Raw genomic sequence first — 22,221 nt, 5'->3', positions numbered from 1 at the left:
TATGTGCAGGATGGAGGAAAGTATTCAAATACAGGAACTTGTTCTGGTTTTATTGAAGCAGTCAGGTTTTAGTAGAAGCAGCCTATCTCAGGATTCAAAATGTTTGTAAATGAAGTTATATTTGGTTGTTAAAAGGAAAAGTGATAATCAATAGTTATTATCACCATTTGTGTTTATTAAATCTTCATTTAAAAAAAAACACACAACTTAACTGCAATCTGAAGTTTGCTGACACCTAGCAGTGAAAATGTTACACATTGTACCATGAAGAGTAGAAAACATCACTTCAAATATACCATACCCGTTTGTATCATTATACTGTGACAGTGGACTGATGAAAATTCATGCCCAGAAACAAATCAGTACATGAAGGTTGTGACTTTAACACTCCTGTGTTGGACAGTCTGTGTTTTTCACTCATGCATCGGTCTGATTTAATACGCTCACATATCCACAGTTTGTCCTCAGTGTGGTCATATCATTCATGTGCGTCCTTCTGATTCATGCGTGTGAACTCAAGTCACAGACATGGTTTTATTATTTACCAAAAGGCAGGACAGATGACAGAACACTGACACTGAGACTTCGGTATGTGGAGTCCAGAGGTCCAGTTAGTGAAGAGACACGCTCCAATTTCCACTGTCAGATAGAGGCTAAAACATGCATTGCACACAGTGAATTCACCGCCCAGTGTTACACTGTCAGCAGAGCTGTCAGCAGCAATTTAAGTGTGATATCGTAGCAGAATTAACACTGTCACTCTCCGTCAATGGTCTAATTGGAATATTTCCATTTTTTTTCTTCTCGTTTTTTTTTTCTTTTTTCCGTTGTCTTTTTTATGCCGCTCACCCTTGTCCTTGGTTTCTTTCTTCTTATTTTCTTTCACTGCTTCCATCACCTACTTCCAGACTCATCCACAAACAACATCCTTTATTTCGACATATACGTAAAGCATGATCACGGACAGTCATGCGCTCAACGGCAGCACATTTACATCAATCACACAGTGCACACAGATGTATAGGATACACACACTTAAGTCAAGCGTACTCATATTAGTAAATATGCACACACATAATCAGACTCATGATGTATTCTCTCCACCTGTCTAAGCGACACACACAGTGGCCTCTATACCTCGGGGAGTGGTGGGGGGAGATAGGCCTCCATAAGGCTATCTCCCCCCACCACTCCCCCTGCCAGTGGCAGACGCCCTCAGACATCGGTGCATTGGTGGTTCTTGGTGTCTGGGGATGGGCGTCCAGGTACACACCGGCTCACTCCTGGTGGCTGCTAGTTGGGGCCTGGAGCCTGGGGCTCACTCGGGGCCCTTTGGGGGGTGGGGTGCCCTCGGCCTCTGGGCCTGGGGCTCGGTCACTCTGGCACAGCTGGCTGCTGGCGGAGCTCACAGGCACGTCACTGCAACACTGCATTATACAATAAAATAATGTGATTAATACATAAGTAAAAGAAATTCCTATACAGCCATAGTCCTGTTTTTGTGGAGTCTAATTCTGCAAAGAGTCTGAACATTGAGGTCATGCCGTAACTCAGCTGAGTGCAACAAAGTACTCCTTTAAAAGTATTTTGTTGCACTCCTTTAAAAGGAAATCAGTAAACGTCCTTTAAACACCAGAGCTTTAAATCCCATTAAAGCCACAGAGACGTTAAAATAAAAACTCAGACTCGTAGAAATAGACGAAATAAACTGCATTTATTCTGAAAGGCACAAATCTGACAACTGAGCTGTAATGTTACATTCAAAGGATACATTGGGTGTCATAAAAATAAACCCAGGCACGAACAGTTAAAAAAAAAGAATGAGAGGAATTGCAACAAATAAGAGTTGGATATGAAGAAAAGCAGAGTTTTTGAAATGTTTGAGCCTTGAGACAAAATTAAAACTGAAAACCTGTATTTCATCAGGGCTTAAATGAGGATGTGAAAACCTCTGAAAAGTTTCAATTCTTAATCCTGGAAATCACCTGTGAGCAGATTAGGATTACACATTCACGTCAATGCAGACTACTTGCACAGTTCTGATATAAATGAAATGACAAACAGCAAATTAACATTAAAAAAAAATTCTTAGGTACAAAATTTTAAAAAGGGATTGAAAACATGCCTGTAATGTGGGTGATGGAGCCTATCAGCTGTTATTTGTTGGTAGGTTTTAATGGTCAATGTCCAGTTAGTCTGCTGAGGAACCTTCTAACAGGTCAGGGGTCAGGTTTAGGCTCATCCCTTATATGGATATATTTTACTGTGTGACACACTTACATGACAGAATCACTGTAACATTGATCATCTGGCTGGAACACATCCAAACTCTAAGCCTGACCCCTGACCCTGATGACCAGTACTCCACGCAATGCCAGCCATCTTTTATTAATCTGCATTGATGGGTGGTGGCTGGCAGCGATATGAGTAAAAACAGCTCATTAAAAGTTTTCACAAAGCAATCACAGACATTGTCACCAGACAAGGAGCTAGAAGGTGTTGGTCTGATGACGAGTTTACTACAATGAGCTGATCAGGTGTGTTGGGGATTGGACAATCCCCCTCACTCTTAATTTGAAAATTCATGTGCTCGCTGTCGGGGTTCCTGGTACAGATGGTCCGATTAGAGTGGGTTTAGTTCTGGTTCTGCTCTTGAGGGTCTCTCTAACCAGAAAGTGCAGCAGGTGGAGAACTGGTTCATGAGCAGAACCAGGACCAGGGGGCGTAGTTCAGCTGTGGGAGGAGGGACTCACTGGAGAGGCAGCTGATTATTGCTGCCTATGCAGGTCACATAGCTATTTTACCTGAGCACAGGAATATTTCAGGTGTGCAGGACTACACATCAGAGCCTGTTGCATCCTTTCTGGACCTTCAGAAGACAGGAAACACTCAGCCTGTTGGGAAGTTTCCAGTCGCTATCAGTCTTTTCAGGAACACATCAGTCAGAGAAACTCTTCAAGGTTATTTTTATCCTCGCTTAGAGCTCATCATCTGCAGCTGCAGGAGATGTTGAGCTCTGGGCTTCAATTGTGTAATACAGACAGCAGGAGGCTCTGCAGGAGACTCGTCTTCAGTCAAATGCAGGAGTTGGAATATTTCTCAATTAAAATGATGAAGTACAACAAGATGTGCAGCATGGTGTTAGATCTTTTTATCTTCAAAATATTTCACTCTGGATTAAGAATCTCGTCGGTAAAACAGAAGTGAGTCAGGAGAGGTGAGTTAGAGACTTGGAGCTTCAGAGATCAACACATGGATGTCTTCACATGGTGAAAGAAGCGCCACTGTTGCTGGACCCATCCATCGATCGACGAGTGGAGGACATGTAGAAGTCAGAGGTGACTCTGGAGAAGCGGCGTGGGGCCATGTACTTCTTTCCAAGACACCACAGGTCCCTGAAGATCCTCCTGAAGTGGTTCCTGAAGTTCACCCCTACGAAGGCGTACAGCACTGGGTTCAGGCAGCAGTGCATGTAAGCAATGGTCTGGAACACCGTCTTGGCCATCTCCAACATGTCCGCCTCACCACACGAGACCTCCTGAAACAGGCTGACCGTGTCATACAGCAGCACTATGTTGTAAGGCAGGTGGCAGATGATAAAAACGGCCACAACCACCAGCACCACCCGTACTGCTCTGTGCCGCTGGAAGTTTTTGGCCTTCAGCAGGGTGATGATGATGGCACTGTAGCAGAAGATCATGATGAAGAGTGGCAGAAAGAAACCCACGCTGATCTGGGTGCTGGGGATGCCCACCTTCACCGCAGCGGCTGTTTCTGAGTCTTTAAACTTGAACTCACAAACATGCGTTTGGTTATTAGGATCACTCAAGTGTGATGGCTCGTACCAGTTGTAGAAGTAGAAGCTGGGGACGGACACAAGTATAGCGAAGATCCAGACGATGGTACAGATGACGCGGCTGTATGACAGTGAGCGCAGTCTGAAACTACGCCGAGCCTGGACAATGGCGATGTAGCGGTCAGTGCTGATGCAGGCAAGCAGCAGCATGCCACTGTACAAGTTCACACTATAGGAGCCACGCAGCAGCTTGCAGGCCACCTGCCCCATCGGCCACGACCACTGCTCGTTGTAGACGATGAATGGCAGCGCCAGCACGAACAGCAGGTCAGCGATGGCCACGTTGAACAGGTAGATGTCAGTCATGGACTTGGTCCTCTTATAGAAGGCGTAGGTAACAATGACCAGGCTGTTTCCCACAAAGCCCAGGATGCAGATGATAGAGTGGATGTACGGGCCAATCACCTTCGCCGCACTCTGGTTGTTGGGAAATGAACAAAATCCACCGTAATCTAGGTAATCAGTGACATTATTGTCATCATTGGACGTCGACATAGGGTATGCTTGGTTTGACATATTTGTGGTGTATGACTGGTTGGACATATTCGTGGTGTATGATTGGTTGGACATATTCGTGGTGTATGATTGGTTGGACATCTCCGTGGGGTATGATCGGTTGGACACCAAATCCTCTGCAGAGTAGATCACTGTAAAGCAAGCAGAGAGAAAACATCAAACTACAGCACATGTGTCTGATGGACTCACAGTGAAACAAAGACAATGGCAAGAGGAAGACCAGAGAACACATGATGAAGAAGCTGTGTGAATGGTATAGCATCTTCAGTTCGCACATTAATCAGCTCTGTATTTTCATAAAAAATTAAATGAAATCCACATGTTATTCAACTACATCTCTGCAAACACTTAACAGCTAAGGGCTGGTTCAGGTGCAGGGTCACCTGAACCAGCCCTAACTACAGGGAGTGCAGAATTATTAGGCAAGTTGTATTTGTGAGGAATAATTTTATTATTGAACAACAACCATGTTCTCATGTTCTCAATGAACCCAAAAAACTCATTAATATCAAAGCTGAATGTTTTTGGAAGTCGTTTTTAGTTTTAGCTATTTTAGGGGGATATCTGTGTGTGCAGGTGACTATTACTGTGCATAATTATTAGGCAACTTAACAAAAAACAAATATATACCCATTTCAATTATTTATTTTTACCAGTGAAACCAATATAACATCTCCACATTCACAAATCTACATTTCTGACATTCAAAAACAAAACAAAAACAAATCAGCGACCAATATAGCCACCTTTCTTTGCAAGGACACTCAAAAGCCTGCCATCCATGGATTCTGTCAGTGTTTTGATCTGTTCACCACCAACATTGCGTGCAGCAGCAACCACAGCCTCCCAGACACTGTTCAGAGAGGTGTACTGTTTTCCCTCCTTGTAAATCTCACATTTGATGATGGACCACAGGTTCTCAATGGGGTTCAGATCAGATGAACAAGGTGGCCATGTCATTAGTTTTTCTTCTTTTATACCCTTTCTTGCCAGCCACGCTGTGGAGTACTTGGATGCGTGTGATGGAGCATTGTCCTGCATGGAAATCATGTTTTTCTTGAAGGATGCAGACTTCTTCCTGTACCACTGCTTGAAGAAGGTGTCTTCCAGAAACTGGCAGTAGGACTGGGAGTTGAGCTTGACTCCATCCTCAACCCGAAAAGGCCCCACAAGCTCATCTTTGATGATAACAGCCCAAACCAGTACTCCACCTCCACCTTGCTGGCGTCTGAGTCGGACTGGAGCTCTCTGCCCTTTACCAATCCAGCCACGGGCCCATCCATCTGGCCCATCAAGACTCACTCTCATTTCATCAGTCCATAAAACCTTAGAAAAACCAGTCTTGAGATATTTCTTGGCCCAGTCTTGACGTTTCAGCTTGTGTGTCTTGTTCAGTGGTGGTCGTCTTTCAGCCTTTCTTACCTTGGCCATGTCTCTGAGTATTGCACACCTTGTGCTTTTGGGCACTCCAGTGATGTTGCAGCTCTGAAATATGGCCAAACTGGTGGCAAGTGGCATCTTGGCAGCTGCACGCTTGACTTTTCTCAGTTCATGGCCAGTTATTTGGCGCCTTGGTTTTTCCACACGCTTCTTGCGACCCTGTTGACTATTTTGAATGAAACGCTTGATTGTTCGATGATCACGCTTCAGAAGCTTTGCAATTTTGAGAGTGATGCATCCCTCTGCAAGATATCTCACTATTTTTGACTTTTCTGAGCCTGTCAAGTCCTTCTTTTGACCCATTTTGCCAAAGGAAAGGACGTTGCCTAATAATTATGCACACCTGATATAGGGTGTTGATGTCATTAGACCACACCCCTTCTCATTACAGAGATGCACATCACCTAATATGCTTAATTGGTAGTAGGCTTTCGAGCCTATACATCTTGGAGTAAGACAACATGCATGAAGAGGATGATGTGGACAAAATACTCATTTGCCTAATAATTCTGCACTCCCTGTATATGCTTTAGCAAAAAGGAAAATTTGAAGCCTAAGGAAGAACAAGTATTATACAAGTAATAAATGCATGAACTAGTTTTTCAGCATCACTCTGAGACAGGATATTTCTAATGCTAATGCACAAGAGAATTTAATTCTTCTTCTTGTTTTTCAGCTCCTTTCTCTAGCCATGTGATCATGTGCATTCATCTTCTCCTATCCAAGCATCCTCCTTTGTCACACCAACCCTCTGCATCTCCTCCTTCACTAAATCCATGGACCTCCTCTGAGGTCTTCCTCTTCTCCTCCTGCCTGGGAGCTCCATCTTCATCATCTTTTTTCCAATATATCCAGTCTCCCTCTGCACATGTTCAAACTATCCATCACAGCAAGTCTCACTACTGTTTTCAAACCCACCCTTTATAGCCTGCTCTTCCTTCTCTCTTTCTCATGCATGTATGATGTGAATAAGTATTGGTCGCAGCATTGAAACCTGTGGGTCTCCATGACTAACGCTGTGTGTGATGACAACTCTGTTTTTTGGAGTCTATCAGAGAGAAACGACTCAAACCAGCGCAGTGTTTCTTTTTAACACCAGCGTTTTATTGCAGTGAAACTCTAGGAGCACTAAGATGAGTTCACTGTCCAAGGCTGTGAGACAGTGGAAAGCAGCCTGAGCTGGAAATCCACAGAACTGCCTGTGGATCCCAGACACGTCATCCTAAATTACCAACTCCAAGAACTAAGTGCCACACTATTACCATAACTTTAACCTGAAGCAGGCATGTTTCCGGCTGATGAAACAGCATTTCAAAATACCACAGTGACTCTTCTTATTCATTAATTTAAACACTGTTTTTGGTGACTTTGATGCAAACACAGTGACAAAGCTTCACAGTGGGTGTAAGCTTATTTCTTTGAAACGTCCCATTGTCCACTTGAATGCTCTAAATGTTCCCATTTTCCCATAATCTCCCTCTTAAGAATCTGAAGAATGAGTTTTATCTCATTTTCATGTTGCCGTTGCTGTTCTCTGCATGTGTTATGTTCATGTTCCTGCACTGTGATGTGATCATTGTTGTGTCATTGTAAACTAGGCAGAACTCTGCGAGGCTCCTGGTCCTCGTTTGGGTTCTGAGCTCAATGTGAGGCTGATGGTAAGTGTTGGTTACAGCACAGACTGAGGTGTCTGTCAGTGAGATGTTTTTGGAAACAGCTTCTGAGGAAAGTCTGGATTGATTTGTAAAGAGAAAACAGACAGTGTCAGTCACAGAAAGCTTTGAGATGTTAATGAGTGACACACTTTACAGCCTCCAGATTTCAGCGCTTGCTCTTGATCTGACTCATCCCCGCTGAGCTACGAGTCCTGAAACCTAAACGGGACTTTGACATGTTAAACGTGTGAAAGTGGTGCAGAGACCGGTTACATTGAGCTGCTGCTGCTCGTAAACTCAGATGAAGACATGCTTGTTGCAGTGCCAATGGTGTGCGCGTCACGCCATTTCAGGTGTTTGAGCTTTTGCAGGAAGTTTGCAGAAAAGAGGTCAGAAACAGCGAGTGACCCACTTCGTGCATGCATGGTTTCCCCCCTGGTTACTTCCCCCACAATCCGCAGCCAACAAACACCTACCCCTCTTATATTCTTCTTCACATATTCACATTTTTACCTTCATATCAAATGGACTGATTCTGATTCTTATATAGCGCTTTTCTACTTTCCCGGAGTACTCAAAGCGCTCTATACAACATGCCACATTCACCCAATCACACCCATTCTCACAAGCACTGACACTAAACTGAGTGCTGTCTAACTACATTTGCACACATTCATATGGATGGATGCATCGGAGAGCGGCAAAGATTAAAGTCGAGCCGAAAGAGCCAGGTGTGTCTAACTGACAGGCTCAGGTGTGTTTTTTTATCGATGTGCTTCCTGTAAATAAGAGAACTTCCTCCTAACCTTTAGCTGCAGTTAGTCATCAATAAATGTCCAAATGTCACTAAATGCTCTATGAATGCAAGGCACAAGTCAAGTTCATTTCATGTTACCAGCTGTAATCACCCAGTGTGAGCAAAAGTAATGAAAAGTAACTTATATTTATCATCTTTTTAATGTAATTTCATTTTTCATTTTTATTTGATGTATTTTCATTTTTATATCTTTATATTTTTACCTTTGTGTAATTTATTTATTCTGCAGTTTGCTGTATTTTATTGTATTCTTCATATTTGATTTTTATACCTTTAGTTTTCTTTTAAACTTCATTTTGTTTAATAGTCTGGTTTATTTTGTATTGTCTTCTTTTCTTTATTATAATTCTTTATCATTTGCATAGGTTAAATTAATATAACTGTATTTATTTATTGTGTTTTTAAGCTTTTGTTCTGATTTGGTATAAATAAAAAGTATAAATAAAACTAAACTGAATATAGTCTCATGTAGTCTACAGTTTTTATTTTTATCTTTATTATTTTCTTATGTTAAATTAATGCAACAATATTTATTTGAAAGTCTTGCTTTTATATTTTTATTGTGTTTTTAATTGATTTTTGATTTGACAGGTGTGTTTGTGCCTTAAATAAAGTTCAGTCAGTCCATTAATCACAGGACGGGAAATGTAATAGATTATTTGGAGTATGCGGGCAGGTGTGCTCAATGCTGGCCTGAGATCAGCTGCTGGTTTTCAGGAAGTTAATTCACAAACACCTGAGCAGGTGACAGAAAGACACAAACGAGAAGTGGCCGTTTCCCACCACTCGCACGTCCGATGTTTGGGGCAGCGTGGTGGATGAAATCGTCTGAGGTCTTCTGGACCTTTCGCTTCCCCGCAGGTGACATTTGAAATACAGGAAGTCTGAGGGGACAAATTAGAGCCGAGGGCCCTGGGAGCAGAAGTGCAGAGCAGGAACCCGAGGTGTTTGAGGAACTATTTATTTCTCCTTTAAGATCAGTTTAACCTGCACGACACAGATGCCGCATCGCCGTTCCACCAAGGCTCATGGGAAGATTTCTATTCTGCTTGTGGAGAAATGTGAGCTGGCAGTTCATGACAGCTTGGAGCTTGCCTGGGCTCGCACGTTTATACTTAGAGTCCTTCTGAGAGTAGCCACTCACCCACATTTGGGTAGGCCAGAGGTTATTGAGCGTTTCTGACAAGTGGAAAAGTTCAGGCTCCAGAAAACGTGTTAAATTGATTCTAACGGTTTTTATTTCTTTGTTTTTCAAAGTTTAAAAATCAGATAAAGTATAAACATGATATTTTCTGCTTTGATGTTTCTGTTGACAATCATTAACCTGCATCTGACGGCAACCTCTTCTTCCAGCAAGCACAAACTTTATCCTGCAGTGATTTAACGACAATGTTTCTGAGCTGCAGAGATGCTGCACAGCTGATGGACTCAGTTTCTCTTTGATTAAACTTTGTTCTTGATGCAGTAAAGAGGAATTTACTGTGTGGTTTCTGTGCTCATGCGAGCAGCTGACAGAACGTGCCATTCAGAGGGAAACGTTGTCTTATCGATTCGATCAACAGAAAACGCCTCACTGCACCACACCTGATCTTATCTAAAAAATATCACACATTACATCATTTAACAGAGTTTAACCTCAAACTTTCTCTCATGCTGTATTGAAAAGCAGGAAAAACACACCTGAAGGTTCAAAGTGCCACCTCTGAGCTTCAGCCTCTGTTTCCAGCCTGAAATGTTGACACAGCCTGCAGAGCAATGTGGAGAAGCTGGGGTCTGACCGTTCAAGTCAGCGCTACAGCAAAAACTCCAGTCAGAGAAAACTCACAGGTGTGGCGGTGGATGATGAAGCTGGCTGCTGAGGCCACACAGGTGAAGACAAGGATGAGGAGGGCGATGATGCAGCTGCACAGCATCCAACAAACACTAAGCGCTGCAATTAAAGAGAACTACAAAGCAGTGAGAAACCCCAGTGCGAGCCTTCCTCTTTACCCTGCCCTCTGTGTGTGTGTGTGTGTGTGTGTGTGTGTGTGTGTGTGTGTGTGTGTGTGCCCGGCTCAGCACACATTACTGTGATGTCAGCTCTTCGTCTCAGCTTCCTCTCACAGTTTGATAAAAGAAATAAAATAAAAGTCAGAATTGTTCCATTTTTCTGCTCAAGGTCTTGTCACTTCGTCTTTACTCACACTGAACTTTATTTATATCTCCTGTGGAGACAGAGCATTATAACATTTGGGGGTCGCTGCTGTAAGATTAAAGGCTGTGTGTGTGTGTGTGTTTGCTGATAAAAATCATTTTTGTATTATCTGTTGTGTCGGTTTCCTGTTGTGGTTCCTCTCGTGCTGTGGGGGGTTAAAAGTGCCATAGCAGCATTACACATGATTTATTGTTTGTAGTTTTGCTTCGCCTCAGATGACTCTCAGACCATCAGTGACGTTCAGACTCTCAGCTTTAATATAGTTCTGCATGGACCGCTCAGCATTACAGACGTGTCAGAAACATGTAGTAACACAGTCTATGGCATCATTACATGTTTAGATTTTCTGTAAAATTACAGTGTAATTATATTTACATACAAACACATGCTGTAAGTAAGCTTTGCCCGTGTATAAACTAAGAACATCATTATAAGCTTGCATAGGCCTGCAGGTTTATTCTTTATTGGGAGGGAGAACAGTCATTACCACGTTCATATCTGTAAAAGAAAAGCTGACCTCCCTCACGCACAGCAGCAGAGTGAATATTCAATAGAGATGTAAAAAGGAAGATTCCCTCCGTAATGCGGCACACACCCTGAGGACAGACCTGCAGAGCCTGGAGAAATAGTTTGTTGCTTTATAAGAAAGCCCTCCTCAAAGCCAGAACATCTTACTATTCATCACTGATTGAAGAAAATAAGAACAACCCGAGGTTTCTCTTCAGCACTGTAGCCAGGCTGACAAAAAGTGAAAAAAAAAATGACTCATAATCATCTCAGATGTAACATTACCTACAACTACTTTCAGTACCATTGATATTCATTTAGAGTCTTTCATTTAGAGGCAGTATCAACAGAATGCATAGCATACATTTTCGCTATGAATATGACACCCAACTTTATCTATCCATGAAGCCAGATAACACACACCAATAAGTTAAACTGCAGTGATGAGTATGTCTTAAAGACATAAAGACCCTGATGGCCGCTAACTTTCTGCTTCTTAATTCAGATAAAACTGAGGTTATTGTACTCGGCCCTGAATATCTTGGAAATATGGTATCTAACCAGATTCTTACTCTTGATGGCATTACCTTGGCCTCCAGTAACACTGTGAGGAACCTTGGAGTCATTTTTGACCAGGACATGTCCTTCAATGAACATATTAAACAAATATGTAAGACTGCGTTCTTCCATTTGTGTAATACCTCTGAAATTAGAAATATCCTGTCTCAGAGTGACGCTGAAAAACTAGTTCATGCATTTATTACTTTTAGGATACTTGTTGTTCCTAGAGTATTTAAAAGTAGAATGGGAGGCAGAGCCTTTTCAGGCCTCTCTTCTGTGGAACCAGCTTCCAGTTTGGGTTTAGGATACAGACACTATCTCTACTTTTAAGATCAGGCTTCCTACTTTCCTTTTTGCTAAAGTATATAGTTAGAGCTGGATCAGGTGACCATAAGTTATGTTGCAATAGGTGTGGGATTCCCATGATGCACTGGGTGTTTCTTCTTCTCTCACTATGTGTTAATAGACCTCTCTGCACTGAATCATACTTATTAATCTCTGGCTCTCTTCCACAGCATGTCTTTTATCCTGTTCTCACCCCAATCGTTCGTGGCAGATGGCCGCCCCTACCTGAGCCTGGTTCTGCCCGAGGTTTCTTCCTGTTAAAAGAAAGTTTTTCTTTCCCAGTGTTGCCAAAGTGTACAGGGGGTCATATGATTGTTGGGTTTTTCTCTGTATATGTTACTGTAGGGTCTACCTTACAATATCAAGTGCTGTGAGGCGACTGTTGCTGTGATTTGGTGCTGTATAAATAAAACGGAATCGAAATATTCTGTGGACTGACGAGACAAAAGCTGAACTTTGTGAAGCATTTGAGTCCTGCGTCAAACTAACAGCATTTCATAAAGACATCACAGCAACAGTCAAACATGGTGGTGGTAGTGTGATGGTCTGCTAACACTGCAGCTTCAGGACAAACCATGAATTCTGCCTTCGACCATTTTCTGGTACAGAGCGGAATTCATGGTTCTGATGGCCATCATCATTTCCTGCCCTAAAGCTTACTGGGTAAAGACTAGTGGGCCAAAATTTGTCCACAGCGATGTTAAACACTCATTGAATAATAATAACAATGGATTGGATTTATATAGCGCTTTTCAAGGCACCCAATGCCACTATTCATTCACTCTCACATTCACATGAATGTGAGAGTTGTAGCCACAGCTGCCCTGGGGCAGATTGACAAAAGCGAGGCTGCCATATCGCGCCATCGGCCCCTCTGGCCAACACCAGTAGGCAGCAGGGTAAAGTGTCTTGCCCAAGGACACAATGACCAGGACGGAGAGCCCGGGGATCGAACCAGCGACCTTCCGGTTACAGATGCGCTTCCCAACCCCCTGAGCAACGGTCATGATAGCACGCACGCACGCACGCACGCACGCACACACGCACACACGCACACACACACACACACACACACACACACACACACTAAAACCCAGGGAGGATGTATTGATTTATGAACACAGAGCTTTATTCTTCACTGAGACTGTACAAGCTTAAATATCAGGATATAAAGAAGAGGTGCATGATGGGAGGCTCAGCTCACGTCCTCCATGTAGTCGGCTCCATGACTCTGACTGAGCTGGGAGATGCTGACGTCCTGAGTGGATTCATCCACCTGTGGACAAAGACAGAAATGAGCCTGAGGCTGCAAGTGGAGCTACAGGTGGAGCTGCAGGGGCATGGTCTCACCTTGTCGCTGTGGTCGGGGCCCTCAATGGAAACCTCCTCGATCTCCTCGCCGATGCTCAGCTCGCTCTTGGAGAACTCAGAGCGGTGACTAAACAAATAGAAGAAAAAAAAGTGAGACAATCCTCCACCTGCTCAGCCTGACCGCAGGACAGATATCACTTTAATGCAAAACATGACAGTGGCTCTGTGGCACTGCGGTCAGCAACACATCTGTCCTCTGTTCCTTCGAGCTGAATCTGAACAGCTGCTGTAAAGGTGTGGAAGGTTTCAACTACTTTCTATTTCTATTTATTTATTTATTTATTTATATAGCACTTTTAATTACAACAGTGGTGTTGACCAAAGTGCTGTACAAACATACAAATTACACAATAAAATAGCAATATCAATTAACATCAATACCAAACAGCTAATAACAAATAAATAAGTAAATAACTCTCATGCAGAATTAAAAGCCAGTGAGTAGAAATGTGTTTTAAGATAGGATTTAAAAAGGTTGAGGGTAGGAACCAGTCTAATGTGGAGAGGCAAATCAATCCTCAATTTAGATGCCACGACTGCAAATGTACAATCACCTCCAAAAACCAACCTCGACCTTGGTGTGCCCAAGAGCAAAATATTATCCGATCTAAGAGTTCTAGGGGGCGTATAAGGCTGCAGTAGGTCTGACAGATACCCTGGGGCCTGTCCATTCAGTGCTTCATAAGTTACCAAGGTTTTTGTTTATTGATTCTAAAACGTACATGGAGCCAGTGAAGCGAGGCAACCACCGGGGAGATATGTTCATTTCTCTTCGTTCGTGTCAAAAGACAAGCAGCGGCATTCTGGACCAGCTGGAGCCTTGAAAGACAAGTCTGACTAATGCCAGAATATAAAGAATTACAGTAGTCCAGTTGGGATAGGATGAAAACATGAATTGCCCGTTCTAGGTTTTTAAAGGACAAAAAAAAGATCTCACCTTGGATAAAAGCCTCAGTTTAAAGAAAGACCGCTGTACAACTAAGCTAATCTATTTCTCAAAGGTGAACTTATTGTCAAATATAACCCCCAAATTTTTAGCATGCGATTTGATAAAAGGTTTTAAACTGCGAAAATTAAAATGTGAGGTTCTAGAATTGCAACTTGGTCCAAAAAACGATCACTTCAGTTTTATTTTCGTTGAAATTAAGGAAATTAGAGGCCATCCAGGCCTCAACTTCGACGAGACACTGAAATAAAGGTTCTAGCGAGGCAGAACTGTTTCTCTTTAGCTAAAGATAGATCTGAGTGTCGTCAGCATAGGAGTGAAGACTAATGTTACTGTAACTGTCCCTGAGACAGTTAAAATAAAGTTGGTTATTTCATGTTTCTGTGATAGATTCATGCTTAATTTAGTTCTTTTATTTACAAGATAAGATGATAAAAGTGTAACATTAATTAAAAAACATGTCTAAAATATGTGATTACAAAATATGGGTTTGTTAAATATGTAAAGTGCTGTAAAGTTTGTATGAGGTAAAGTTTGTAATTGTCACATGACCAGAGTTTGGTTGAGAGCACAACCATGGCATTGTGGAGCTAGCATGGATACATGGCTACAGATGCATCTACAGCCTCAGCGTTAATGTTATTCTGCATGTGGTCCAAGAGGCGCACACGGTATGGTTTCATGTATATTGTTTGTATAATGTTGCATACGTGTTCTACACTGGTAATGAGAGGACATTTTTTGTGATATCCATTATTGTGCATTTTTCTGTTCTGCTTGCACAAGACTGTTTATGGACACTGATATGAGAGACTGAAAAGCTCAAAACATTTATGTTGTAAACTTTGTGTTTCTTCAGTTTTCACGGTGTCTGAAGACAATAAGAGTGAGAGAGAGAGAGAAATAAATTTCCGAAGACATCAGTATGATGCGTGGCCATTCTTTGTTGGACCCCTGTAGTTACAATTACATTTCCTGAAAATAAGACCCAGAGGCAACATATAGATAGAGAATAGAATTGGCCCCAGTACACAAACCTGGGGAACACCACAAGTAAAGGGGGCTGTGGAAGAAATAAAATCTCCAACCTTCACTGAGAAAGTCCTATCACAGAGGTATGAGATCTGAACCACTCTAATGGAGTACCTTTGATGCCGCAGTGCTCCAACCGAGAGATTAAGATGTTGTGGTCAACAGTATCAAATGCAGCAGTCAAATCCAAAAGCAAAAGCACAGCTGAGACAGTGGCTATTAAAAGTTCTTAACGATCTTTTACAAGTGCTGTTTCAGTGCTATGAAAAGCTTTAAAACCAGACTGAAACCTCTTGAGAACATTGTGACCATATAGAAAAGATTGCAGCTGAACAAATACAACCTTTTCTAAAATTTTTCACAGAAATGGGAGCTTTGAAATAGGCCCGAAGTTTGCAAGAACAGAGGAATCAAGATTAGGTTTTTTTAAGCACAAGCTGGCACAACACCTGATTTAAGACTATTAAGGCTATTAAAAATGTCAGAACTGACAACCTTTTTTTAAGAAATGTGTTGGAACAACATCATTTGGACAAGATGTCTTTATGCCATTACAAAGTTCTTCCACCTGATCAAAACACACAGGCTCAAACTGATCAAAATCAGATGAATATTGCAAAAATGTCATGTGAAGGCAGGGCGGTCATAAATCGAAGATGTTTTATCTTATTTATAAAAAAAAAATGCAAAAATCTTTCACAAGTTTGTGTGGAACTATTTATGTGGGAAGCAGGAGAAATATTCAGGGCAGAGTCAATGGTTGAGAAAATAAGCCTGGGGTTGTTGAAGGTATTCTCAATAATACTGGCAAAAAACTTTGATTTTTCTGCTTTTACAATGTCCTGGTATTAGACAGGACATTAGACAGGCTGTCTCTCAGCATCAGGAAAGACACCTGCAACCCATCTTTTTTCCACTTACGTTCAGCCTACCTGCACTCTCATTTGGCTGAATGAAAAAAGTTTTAAACGGGGCAATCTAATCAAGAACAATTTTGCATTTATAATTAAAAGCTGATACAATCTGCTCTTGACACTTTTTTAAAAGCAATAGAAAATTGTCCTGTTGCAGATGGTTTAAATACAGGGTGTTGGAATAAAAAATGTAGTATGGCAATAGGATAAAAGTATGTCAAATACAACAGGACAGTGGTCAGAAAAAAAAACGTGTCACATATTTCCATGTTTGAGACTGGTAGACCTAGAGACAGCACAAGATCCAGCATGTGACCCTGTTTATGGGTTGGTCCCGACAAAAAACTGGGTAAAAAAGTCTCTGGCCAGTGGATTTGAAGAACAGCACACATGAATATTAAAATCACTAACAATTAAAATTTGGGACATTTCCTGCTAAAAAATTTGAAAACTCTTGGATAAAATCTTTATGGAATTTTGGAGATCTGTAGACTGCTGTGACAAGTGTCGGTCGAAGATGCCCCACATCAAACAGCAAAAGTTCATAACTTGAATAAGAGTCAGTTAAAACTTGTTTACATGCGAGCTTACTTTGTGCAGAAACATTTAAAAATCCCTGAAATCTGGGAGCAGCAAAAACGTTGCAAAAATCACAGCTGTGACGTCAAACACTGATTTAATCCATCATGCACATCAGTGGTTACCATGCAAGAAAAAACACAAACTACTTTTCCTGTCAATGTCTAAACTCTGGTCTAACACGCTTTTATGAAACATAACTTCATTTTGCCACTAGATGGTGCTATGACTGCCGTTAGCTGTGTTCGGGGTTGGACTTTCATCAGACATCTGGAGCAGGCTGGATTTCTCAGTGAAAGATCAAATAAAGTACTAAAGTAAGTACAAACACGATGCCGTAGAAAAAACGCTCTGATGTAATAATAATAATAATAATAATAACAATAATAATAATAATAATACTAATAATAATGATGATGATGATGATGATGATGATGATGATGCGTGGAGCAGATCCAGCAGCACCTTCGAAGTGTGAGTGCTCGACTCACAGATATCACAGGAACATCAGACCCTCTGAATCCTCGTGAATAAAAAGGACGTGAATAAAAAACAAGTGTGTGTGTGTGTGTGTGTGTGTGTGTGAGTGTGAGAGAGAGAAACTCACACACTGGTACGTACCTGTTGAAGTCGTCGTCGTACTCGACCTCGTCATCTGAGGGAAAAAAGTGAAAACCTCGTTAATCGTCTGACTTCATCCAGTTCAGAGTCAGGGTGGTTGAGGACCTATTTGTTTGTTTGCGTTTTATTTATGTTTCTGTCATTGAGCAAGAAGAACATACAGCTAGCTGTATGCGCTGCTGCTGCTCACTTCCTGTTCCTGCGGTGGACACTTGTGTAAACAGGAAGTTGTCAGTACCAGCTAAAGGTGTGCAAGCTCAGGCTCATCTGAACTTCATCAGTAAATTGTTTTTTAAATCTTGCACCTGTATGATGTCACAGAAGGGGGGGGGGGGGGGGGGGCAGTTATCAGGAAAACATTTTGTGAAGGGGAAGGAGCTAAAGCAGTTAGTTTCAGACAGAGTATCAGACAAAGAAAGCAGCATCTGATTGATTAAAGGAGTACACCATGGGACTTCCGTTGACGCCATGATCTAGTCAAGCAGCATAAGGAACGAGCTCCGTCCAGATTAATACAATACTCCTAACTACAGTTTTTAAAACTGCAGTTTTTAAAAATGCAATTTCCATTCTAACCAACATGGCATCGTCCCTGAGAGGCAAGGGATCCAGCAAACAGGATCAAAATAAAGATAAAGGCGAGCATTTGACGCAATTAACTCTGTCCTTGAATGCAGATGCTAATGCTACTGCTAGCACTTGGGATGCAGATACGAGGATACTAGCAGAACTAGAGAAGATAAGAAAAGATAACAAAGATGGGCATATGGAAACACAGCAAGCTCTGACAAGACTGGAGGCATCTGTCAAGAATCTGAGAGAAGATATGACAAAGCTGGAAAACAGAACAACGGAGATGGAGGAGCGTATTGGTGACAGCGAAGACTCCACCAGGTGCCATAAACGAGCCCTCCGGTACTTCTTGCATAGAGAAATGGATCTCACTGCACGATGCGAGGACATGCAATATAGACTAAGATTGGAATAGAGCGAGCACACAGAGCCCTCGCCGCTAAGCCCAAGAACCCTGTCAGCACCGCGCTCGCTGGTGGTCAGATTCTGGGACTTCTCTGTGAAAGAGACCATCCTACAACAAGCCTGGGATCAGAAGCGAGTCTTATATATGGGCACACAGATATATTTTGACCATGATTTTTCCCCGGAACTGCAAAAGAGGAGAGCACTGGTACGAGATGCAGTAAAGCAATTAAATCTGAAAAACATAAGAGCCAAGTGTGTGTTTCCAGCAAAACAGAGACTGTTCAAGGATGGTGGTGAGAAGACGTTCTCAAGTTTGATGGATGCCCTGCTGACGCTTCAAGAGCTGGGGATACAAGTGCGAGTCGACCAGACGGAGTGCATGGAAGCGGAGCTATCCCGGTGCCGATGGTCAGCTGAGGGAACTAGGGCAGGTATGACCCTCTCCATTGCAGAAAATGAAAAATGTCTTTATGGAGCACTGAGATATTACTCTTGCCGAGTTCATTTTAGTTTTTCTTGGACATAAATGTTAGGAAAAGGTAACCAAATTTTGCTTGTTCAGTGGATGGAATGTGCACACACAAGTAGATACCAATTCCCCACTTATATAGCCGCAATGAACCGATCTGCGAGCGGGCAACAGTGACGACGTAACACATTGTGTTTTCCCCCCTCGGAGGACTCGTCACCACCCTCCGCCCTGGATATACCGGGGTCTGGATTACTCAGGTTGTTCTGAATTCAGTCGGGTACGTGGAAGCTACTGTTCTTAATGTTCTTTATTTGTTTACTTCTGAATGTTTTTCAGAAGTAAACAAACTCACTCACTCTTATGGGGAGGATTGAATGTATAAGGATGAATATTCTTATTAATTATAAATCACCACTCTTTCACAGATTTCTTAAGACCTTGTTTATAGAAATTTTTATATTATTGAGAATAAAAATAATTCAATTCAATTCAATTTTATTTATACAGCGCCAAATCACAACAACAGTCGCTTCAAGGCGCTTACAGTCACCTCAAGGCGCTTCCACACCTATTATTCCTATTTCAGAACCAACCCATTTTGATCCCACAGTCTGCATTCAAATTATTACAAAGCATTACATCTAAATTTATTTTGCAGAATAAAGGACCAAGGGTCAGACTCAAAATGTTAATGGAAAAGAAAAAGGGGGCCTCAAATTGCCTAACTTCAGAATGTACTACTGGGCAGCTCAATTAAAATCAATGGCTGCCTGGATTATTCATAATTCAGAAATGCAGTTGGTATCTATGGAAGAGTATTCATTACCAGGTATCTCCCTTCGGAGTCTCCCATTTCTCAACCCACAATCACGGGAAAAAATTTTTTAATAACTAATCCGTGGGTCAAGCATACTGTAAAGATTTGGAACCAAGTGTTAAAAATGCTAAAAGGGAATTTGACCATGTCTTGAGCTGTTCCCATAAATGGAAATGTTGAGTTCCTTCCATCATTGTCAGATCGGAGTTTTGAGAGGTGGGCGGAGAAAGAACTGATTACAGTCAATCAGCTGTTTGAAAAGAATACTCTTAAAAGTTTTGCCCAACTAAGGGCTAAATATGCTTTATCCCCAGGGGACCATTAGAGATATTTGTAGTTAACAGACTACATTACCAAACATAAAGATTGGGACAATATTAGAAGAGAACCAATCGGGTTAGAAAAACATTTTATAAAAAGGAGTTTTGACCTTGTTCGGGTGTTTGTACAGTCATATATTGTTAACGTGTTTTATATATGTTTCATGTACTCTGTGTTATGTGATCTGAACCTGATGCGTGTCAGCCCTGAATCCTACCTAAGTGCAGAGATCCACTTCTGTCACTTGGAGCCTTGAAGCCTCTGTCTTTGTCCTGAGATGCTCCTGCAGAGAAATCACGAGTTCCATTTTATCTGTCAGCACCAACAGCGTGACTGAGACTGCTCCAGATCAAACAGGAAGGTCCACATCACCAGACCACACAACCATCCAACCACACGAACATCCAAACACACAACCATACCAGTTGGAGTCCAGAGAACGGCCATGTTCAGGATCACAATCAGTTTGTTAAAGATCAGGTGACCTCACAGAAACACACTCGACCCAAACTCGCTCCGAGAGAAATCAAACTGACCGTTCCTGCTGAGGTTTGGCTCCGACATGCTGCTTTGTCCTTTTCCTCCTCCTCCTTGACCCTCCAGCGACCCTCCTTGACTCCCCCTGGATCCGGACACCTCCCCCTTCCTGTGAAGAGGAGACCGCAAAGACTGAAGACCCTGACAGACAGTCCAGCAAGTCAAATTAATCAGACACCCCCCACTCCACCCCAGATTAGACATCCTCTCTTCCACCTAACCAGAGCAGACAGCATCAAACAGCAGACTGAACATGGACCAGAAACAGCGAGAGAAGAGGAGGGTTGTAAAGCGGCTGGTCTATCAGCTCCGCCTACAGCTGCACAGTTCAGACTGCTGGTTCCCATGCTGTGGGGCATGGCCCTTCACCAGGTCAGGAGATAAACCTTAGGGGTCGTAATATGAACACTCAGAAACTTTTCGTAGATTTTACATTTTCTGCACAGATCAAACACTCCTGTTAAGTCAGCAAGAGTCTGACTGAAAACCGAAAGGGGTGCACTTGATTTATGACAAAGAGAAGCCAGCAACAGCTTCAAGGCAAAAATAAATATAGAAAACATGGTGTTTAATCAGTTTATCCTGTCTTTATGATTTCTAAAGTCATCCCTGAAACTCAAAGCTGACCTATTAATGAAGCCTATAAATCATTTGACTATGTAAGGAGATCCCCTTTCTCTGACATCAGACAGTTCCAGGAATATAAAAACGGTTTATCAAAACACTTTCGTGCTCACGAGAGGAACCAAAATGTCAGAGCAGAGAGGAAAGCCTAGAGGTTTGATGCTGACCTGCTTCACCTGGAAGGATTCATCAGTGGCCAATCACATGAAGAGAGGTGCACCTGCAGCTCACCTGAGCTCAGAGGGATCAGAGAGAGGCTCGTCTCGCTCGCCCTCTGAGTCAGCAGCCAGCACAGACAGGCTAAAGCCAGGAGAAAGAGGAAGAGGAGAAAAGAAGGAAAGAAAGGAGTCAGTGAACATCAAAGTCTGAGCTTCTATTGAGGAGGACGTAATCAGCCATGAAAACTGTTAAACGCCCTCAGAGTCATGAGCAGAGGAGGAAGAGAAGCTTGGAGCTCCCCCGTGACCCACTTTCTCCACAAACGTCAATAAAGTTTTACATCGCCACCATCAAACTGTAATCTGAGCTGAGTACAGCTTAGTCCACGGGACTGGCGTCAACAGGGATGCTGATTTAACTCACGCGTAATGAGGCAGACAGGCGAGCAGCTCCGAGTTTACCTTCCCCAACACGTGACACGAGGCACAGCAGGGCGGGCACAGGTAAGAGCAGGGAGATCTTCGGCAAGTGTTTCTGTGGTCGCTCCGTCAGGCGGTGCTTACACGAGTGTTATTCCTGTATCTCTGTGTCCATCTGTGGGTGTGACGCCCCCTGCTATTAATGGGCAGCAGCGTGCAGAGCCCGTCACGTAGACAGGGAGCAGGGAGATCAATAACATCTGCTCATTGCTGATCGATCACTGATCTAAAAACTGTTTGATCAGACTGACATGGTTTCAGGTGTTGCCCAGACTCCGGCTGCTCCACTTTCATCACAAACGCTGAGCTGAGACCTGCGTCACGCTCTACAGGAGGTCACCCACATAGAGCTTGGCCACACCCACATAAAACAGTCACACACACAAAGACAGCTCGGTCACACCCACAGAGGGCTCAGTCACAGCCACAGAGGGCTCAATCCACACCCAGTCCATCTAGGGAACACCAACACCGTGA

General features: G+C 42.6%; 2 protein-coding genes across 6 annotated transcripts in view; both read right to left on the bottom strand.

Annotated features, from left to right (window-relative positions):
* Positions 1-1,803: 1,803 nt before the first annotated feature.
* On the bottom strand, positions 1,804-11,133 carry ccr6a (chemokine (C-C motif) receptor 6a). The gene is made up of 2 exons (XM_026194949.1): positions 9,965-11,133; positions 1,804-4,503 (listed from the first exon to the last, which is right to left on the bottom strand). The coding sequence occupies exon 2, from the start codon at positions 4,451-4,453 to the stop codon at positions 3,263-3,265; it is 1,191 nt and encodes a 396-aa protein (XP_026050734.1). The 5' UTR covers positions 4,454-4,503; positions 9,965-11,133; the 3' UTR covers positions 1,804-3,262.
* Positions 11,134-12,998: 1,865 nt separating this feature from the next.
* Positions 12,999-22,221, bottom strand: part of cep43 (centrosomal protein 43) — a 32,103-nt gene continuing 22,880 nt past the window's right edge. For 4 of the 5 annotated variants that reach the window (XM_026194942.1, XM_026194944.1, XM_026194943.1 and 1 more), the window contains 6 exons: positions 21,338-21,406; positions 20,482-20,591; positions 20,163-20,228; positions 17,355-17,388; positions 13,242-13,329; positions 12,999-13,167 (listed from right to left, as the gene is read on the bottom strand). In XM_026194942.1, coding sequence (XP_026050727.1) covers positions 13,087-13,167; positions 13,242-13,329; positions 17,355-17,388; positions 20,163-20,228; positions 20,482-20,591; positions 21,338-21,406 — 448 coding nt within the window. In that variant the 3' untranslated portion in view covers positions 12,999-13,086. The remainder of the gene's footprint in view (positions 13,168-13,241; positions 13,330-17,354; positions 17,389-20,162; positions 20,229-20,481; positions 20,592-21,337; positions 21,407-22,221) is intronic. The other variant, XM_026194947.1, reaches the window with a different exon arrangement.

Source organism: Astatotilapia calliptera, chromosome 15, assembly GCF_900246225.1.
Source record: "Astatotilapia calliptera chromosome 15, fAstCal1.2, whole genome shotgun sequence".
In the NCBI taxonomy this organism is placed as follows: Eukaryota; Metazoa; Chordata; class Actinopteri; order Cichliformes; family Cichlidae; genus Astatotilapia; species Astatotilapia calliptera.
The sequence above is the reverse complement of the archived record's forward strand: the minus strand, read 5'-3'. Positions and strand labels throughout refer to the sequence as shown.

What these genes read in the sequence shown, in the direction of transcription:
- ccr6a (XM_026194949.1), bottom strand. Translation starts at nt 4,453, where the DNA reads ATGTCCAACCAATCATACACCACGAATATGTCCAACCAATCATACACC.